This window comes from Sinocyclocheilus anshuiensis, unplaced genomic scaffold (genome assembly GCF_001515605.1).
Source record: "Sinocyclocheilus anshuiensis isolate Anshui unplaced genomic scaffold, SAMN03320099.WGS_v1.1 scaffold1332, whole genome shotgun sequence".
NCBI lineage: Eukaryota > Metazoa > Chordata > Actinopteri > Cypriniformes > Cyprinidae > Sinocyclocheilus > Sinocyclocheilus anshuiensis.
In genome coordinates, this window is record NW_015546082.1 from 127,310 (window position 1) to 133,988 (window position 6,679).

Below are 6,679 nucleotides of genomic sequence, written 5' to 3' on the forward strand. Positions count from 1 at the left end.
GCGGTGTTATGCAAATCTTCCCACACGTAGACGTGGGGGCGTGTTTAAACGAGCCGTTTTAGGAGGGTGTGGACAAGTCGTAACTTTTATAAAGAATATCTCTGGATTTGAGACTTTAGTCTTTGCAACTTTACAGATCTTTATGCACCAAGAGCTTGTAACACTCCAAAGAGAAAGGAAAAATTGAAATCGCATCATATGACCCCTTTAAGTGACAATTATTTGTTGTAATCTATTTTTAACAGAAAAAATGGTTACAGTAAAACTTGTCTTGTATAGTGAAAAATTGTTCGATTTAACATAAAATTACATGCAACGTTACTGTAAATCCTACAGAAAAGAACTGGTTTAAATACAAATTAAAGACTTTTACAATTCAGTATTTTTAAAATTAGATTTTTTTGCAAACAGGCAATTTTCATCTCTTTAAGATCTCACTATGACGACCACGATTGTGAGCGGGGTCTGGAGGTCGCATGCAGTCCTCGATGAGTCAGAACCTGACAGCTCGCCCGAAGCGCCCCAGCAGTTTAAGAAGATGCGATCCTCCAGCTCGCTGAACTCACTGAGAATGTCTCTGCGCAAGCGGCTGCCATTGAAACCAGTGCAATCCAACGTGAACATCTCCGAGACCCCCACATGGGAGTCGCTACAGATGAACCAAAAGACTAGTGCTGTCCACAAAATGACCCGCAGTGCCAAAAACTCCATTGGAAGCGTCTATCAGGTGTGCTTCATTTTCTTTGAATCATGAGTCTTTTGTTGTAGTTATTCATGTAAGACAGGCGTTTAAAAATGTCTTTATCTTCTAATCAGAGGTTTCAAAGGAACAGACAGTCACGTCAGGAGTGTCTGGTCATGACACCTGGTAGAACGTCAGATGGTGAGGAATGTGATTGCATTGGGACATCACAAACCCCAAAACGATCTGCTGCTCGTACTACCATCACCCCCAGGCGAACTCCAAGGTCAACCAGGAAGCGGACTCCTCGAGGGGCCTGTACCCCAGAAGCCAGTGACTCTGCTGTTAGGACTGTGAAGACCACGGGCACCAGGAGGCAGCTGGTGCGAATGGCTGCACTCAGAAGCCCCTTTGCATCACCCAACACGATGAACTGCAGGAGGTGAGACTGCTCAGCTGCACTTAGACATCCCATTTTTGCTTGTTGAACTTTTTTTTTTTTTTTTTTTTTTTCCTTTTCCCTGTGAAATCATTTGATTGCAACGTTTTTGTTCTTAGTAGTGACATATTTCTTTGTGACAGGAAGTTTGGTTAGGACATGTAGAAGGGATCTTTTTTTTTTGCACTATGATTTGCTACTTGCAGGTAGTATATCAGGGGAAAGGACTTTCACATTCTAGAGCAGTGGTTCCCAAACTTTTTGAAAGCATGATGGCACCCCTTTTTTTTTTCACGGCACCCCAACCCAATTAACCTAAACGTGTACATGCATATATGGAATTAAATCCAGATGAGCAAACAACAAATGAAGCAAAAACAGCAGCATGAAGTTATGAATGCATCACAACAGACATAATATGAGGTGAAACAACCCATTGAAATGAACCATCTGTCTTTTACAATGGATGACACATGTCAACAGACTGATTTGAACCATGTGGGAATCATTGGAGCAAAGCACATTTAAAGATTGATACTTAACTCTTCAAATAATAATAAACAACTCCAATTCAATTTTTTCTTTAGTTTCTCATTTGCTTTGTTCAAACCTGACCTTATAACTTAAAAAATTTAAATAAAATATCTGTGCATGGAAAGGTTGAAAATGGCAACAGCACATTGACGGCGCATTCTGAGATAGATGGGTATATTTTAGGGTTGTGAGGAAAAGAGGGGGGTAGTTTTCCCTCTTTTTCCTTGCTTTCCTTCCGTTTTAAATGGCTTGTAAAAGCACCCTGTGCATTTTAATTTCACTTTCAAAATGGGGGCAAATCGCCGTCAAGCAGTTTTGTTTTTAGTTCGAGTTTTCCCTCTTTTCCTCACTTTCCTTAGCTATTAAATAGCTTAAAAGCGCCGTGCGCATTTTACTTTCACTTTCAAATTAGCGGCAATTCAGCATCAATTGCTTGAATTCAGTTCAAGCAACAACAAAATACAATGTAGAACATAGAACTTTTATTAACAAAACGAATAAAAATACACATGCTATATGCCTAATATAAAATAACAAATAACTTGGACAAAGTTTAGGTAGCCTATACAAAACTGAAGATCAGTAAACACTGTGAAACCAAATAAATAAGAAATGTATGTTTATTAGCAAAACGAATAAGAAAGATTGGAGACACTGCATACTTGATGTAAAAAAAAAAAAAAATACACAGTTTAAATAAATTTAATTCGGCAAACACGATGGAACCAAATAAATAAGAAACAAATGTTTTTAAAAAAAAAACATACAAAATCACCTTAGATAAATGGCAGAAGTCAACAGGCTTTTCAAAATCCAAAATATTTTTAAAACAGGCGCTTTTGCATGTTAATGCCATCGTCTTGTCTGTTTCAGCTCTCTCTTCTTGTCAGCTTCTCCTTGCGAGATAAATGAGATCTGATCTGTGATATGAATGTCGTTTGGCACGCTGCATTGAGCAGCCGCTTGTTCAGTTTTAATTGTAGGGAACTAAATTATTTTTATTACTATTAAAAAATCAAAACGACGGTGGGGGCGGTGCCGCGGTGGGCAGTGGCATAACCGGTGTTGCGGGAACTTGCGGCTTCACATCGGTAAAACCGTCAACACCGTCTATCGCAGCAACACGAATTTCGTGTACTGTCAGTCACTGTGTGAAATGGGTATGAAATTGAGCGTGCACCAGTACAAAGGGCTGAGCGGAGCGGACGGGGCGGTTCTCTCCTGAGAACATTCCAATTGGTGGTAAATACATATTTAAACTTTAAGTATGAAATCTATCAGTGTTTTTTCGCTTATTTATTTTCGTTTGGACATGCTCATATGTTGGTGTTTTGATATAGGCTATTTTTAAAATGTATACGGTAAGGTTATTATATGGTACGATAGTTATTTTAGGTTAAATTGGAAAAAAGCTAAGATTCTGCGGCACCCCTAGCCAGTTGTCACGGCACCCACTTTGGGAACCAATTCTAGAGAACATTTGATTGGGTGAAACTGTGTAGAGCAGGACGAGTCATCAATGTCTTGTAATCTCTTTTTTTATTTGTTATTGTTTTCCCAGAAAAGAATGATTATGTTCAGAGAGACATATACCATATTAAATTGTTACTGCAATATTGTATGTATACTGTGCACAATATTCAAATTTCTGCATGCATTAAATACCCAGATGATTGACTATTTTCCAAAATATGCAGTATAACGAAAGCACACGGTGTAGAATACTGGATCCCACAATTCTGTTTAAAAAAAAGAAAGTAAAAATGATTGATTATATTAGACGGCCAAATGTTTAGACATTTACACTAGATAGAATAAAAATGAAGATTTTTATGAAAGATTCAGTGTTATTTTAGTATCATTGAGATATTATTATAGTTTTTATTAATATTTTGAATTAGTTTTTATTTTTATATTTGCATTTTAATTTTAAAATTTGTTTTTTTTTTTATGTCTGTTTCTATTTTTTATTTTAGTTTATTTTCATACATCGTTAAACTAAATTAACTAGTTGAAATAACATTTTACATATTTTATTTCAGCTAACATATTTATTTTAAGTAATGAAAATGTTTTTATGGTTTAAGTTTTTATTTTAGGTAACTATAATAACTCCAAGCTGGATATTATCTCAAACTCACTTAACGAATAAATATTTGACTAACTGAATTTTAATATTGCTGCCTATCCTTCCCTATACTGTGTTAGTATTCAGTATTAGTATGCTTGTATTTCATTCCAAACATATCTCATGACTGTAGATTTTAAATTATCCATCTGCTTCGAAGTACATTAACATATAGATAACCTTAACACCACAAAACATTAGGGATGACAGTGCTGCAGATATGAATACAACACATGGTATCACATAATGGTCCTCTGTATCCCGTGACAGGCAGTTTGATGAGGATCTGGATTGTGTATCCAAAGGCCTCCAGAGACTGAAGCGTCTCTCTCAAGCCTTTGATGATGCGTTTGGGAAAGATGATCGGTGAGTACAGCAGAAGCCCAATTCAATTCTCATTCTGTAAAGAGAGAAAATAATTACCCCACTGTTTGTTTTAATCTTTACATTTTATTAGCTTTATTTCTGTCATTTCGTGAGATGGGGTGAAATGTGCTCGTTCGGGCATAATATGGTCTTAGATCCTGCTCATGACATTTGGCCGTTTCCTGTTTGGGAGTGTGGGCCTTTTTTTTTTTTCTTTTTCCCCCACCAACGGATGACTATACAGCAGCTGCTCTGTACCGAACCCTCCTTAAAAAGCTTTCATGTTGCACTTCTTAAATTTGAATAAGATGTCCTTTACTGCAGTTAAAGGAGTTTGCTTTTGGGAATTGTTGTGTAAATGAAAATACCGGAAGAACTGATCACCACCCAACTGGTCTCGATAGGGCAGCAATGTGATTTAATTGTTTAATTCTAAGGATTCTGGCTTTAAGACACTGTGGTTTTGAAGCCGTTTTGTTCTCTAAGATGAGACTGACAGTTTTATTAGGCGTTTTATTTTATTATGTGTTACTGTTAATATCTTCTAGCCTTTCCTCCTTATATGAGAGACCCCATTCCCAACCCCCTTTGAATTCCACACATAACTTACCTCCCACCAAGATTTTCAAATGGCTCAAACTTTCATTCCTTGGTGGGAAGCCACTCTTAATCAATCCAGCTAAATGGGACAAGAGGATTTTAGGGCTGATTGAAATTACAGATGCACCGATTGCAATTTTCATGGCCATTTCTTATTTTTATTTTATTTTTTTTTTTGGTGTGATCTGCCGATACCGATTTTTGCCGATTCCGATTTTCTTTCTATGAACTATAATTGACAGCATATACAAACAAAAATCTACTTTTCAACGCAGTTTATTCTATGAAAATATTATTTTCATAAAAAAACAAGTAAACAGTCAGTTATAAAATAAGAACACAAAAAAATGGCAAACAGCACAAATAAATGCAATAGAATAAAGAGAGCTATGAAACTAAGTTTTTCAGGTTAAGTAAGCTTTTATTCAGGTAAGAAATACTACAGAAATTAAAGTAATCAAATGTAAAATAACACATCCAGTGTTATTTTACATTTGATTAATTTCTGTAGTCTTCATTGTAAAAATTAAATCCAGATTAATGCTTACCATTAAAGTTATAAAACGTATTCAGTCAAGAGCAGAAAGTGATTTTCTTTGTCTTTTGTTCTTTGATTAACATGACAGACAGCAGTAGGAATATTGGACTGCGGTCCGTTTAAGAGTTTATCCACGGACCCAATATAGGGCCGGTTTACACCTGATCATTTCATGCGTTTTCGCTAATCGATATCTATCTGATTTGTTAAAACGTTTCCATTTACACTTGGCCACATAAATGTGTCGCAAAACGGATATAAATTCGATCTTCAATTCCCACGCTATATTTAAATTTAACGGAGTTCACGTCAACGAAATCAAAAGAGAAGCGCTGCATTTTATTTATCAGCTCATTTCAAGATCAAAGACCGCAATAGGAGCGCACGCGGCGTGGCATCAGCACTGGAAAGATAAGTTTGTCTTACTACTTTTAATGAAGATGATTGTGCGTTGACCTTCTGCGTGTTACTTTCAGTTTCATTCGCAGCAGTTTGCTTGCTGAAGAGATACTCAGCTACTCATCCGCAGCGATGCGTGTTGCATTAGCGCAGTCTGACTAATATCATATAGCCTATAACACACTCGCACGTTTATTATTTTATCACTTTGGGAGGAGTAAAATTTACATCTGTGGTTTCAACAACCAGATGTAATTTACATGGATAGCTATCAGATCAGAAAAAAAACGCATGAAGTGACCAGGTGTAAATGGGCCCATGTTACACAACATGCGTTCTCTTTCTCCACTATTTAAAGGGGTGGTTGATTGCGATTTCACTTTTTTAACGTTAGTTGGTGTGTAATGTTGCTGTTTGAGCATAAACAATATCTGCAAAGTTACGAAGCTGAAAGTTCAATGCAAACGGAGATATTGTCTTTTAAAATTCTGGCAGTTTAATGCCTACAAAAACGGCTGGTAGAGACTACAGCGAGGAACTTCCCGGGTTCGTGACATCACAAACCCAGATAAACCCCGCCCCCGCTGAAAAGGCAGCAAAGGGGGCAAGGCCATGCTGCGCTGCTTTAGAGAAGAGAAAACTAGAGGTGCACGTAAAAATATGTTCATATATGAATCGCGATTTTGTCTTCTAATGATTCTAATGGATTCACAAGTTTCAAAAAGCAGCAGTTCTTAATACTGTTCCTCATGTTCCCCTGCGCATCTCTCTCTCGCTCTGTCTCACTCTCATATTCAGCTCCGCTCCATAAATGAACTGTTACAATTATACACTTATTTTCACATAGCTATGAGAAACGACTCCGTTGTTTACAATGCAACCGGAGCACATGCTGCTGAGGGTGAGTGGCGGGACGCTTAGACACGCACTAGAGGCGGTTTAGCCAATCACAACACACTGGGCTAGCTAACCAATCAGAGCCCATCGCCTATT

The 6,679-nt window shown here is 37.2% G+C and overlaps 1 protein-coding gene across 4 annotated transcripts in view; it reads left to right on the forward strand.

The window, feature by feature from the left end:
• Positions 1-6,679, forward strand: part of pimreg (PICALM interacting mitotic regulator) — a 27,435-nt gene that overhangs the window by 16,188 nt on the left and 4,568 nt on the right. For 3 of the 4 annotated variants that reach the window (XM_016501414.1, XM_016501415.1, XM_016501413.1), the window contains exons 2-4: positions 432-727; positions 817-1,124; positions 4,054-4,149. In XM_016501414.1, the coding sequence (XP_016356900.1) occupies positions 432-727; positions 817-1,124; positions 4,054-4,149 (700 nt within the window). Of the gene's footprint in view, positions 1-411; positions 728-816; positions 1,125-4,053; positions 4,150-6,679 lie in introns of all 4 variants that reach the window. The other variant, XM_016501417.1, reaches the window with a different exon arrangement.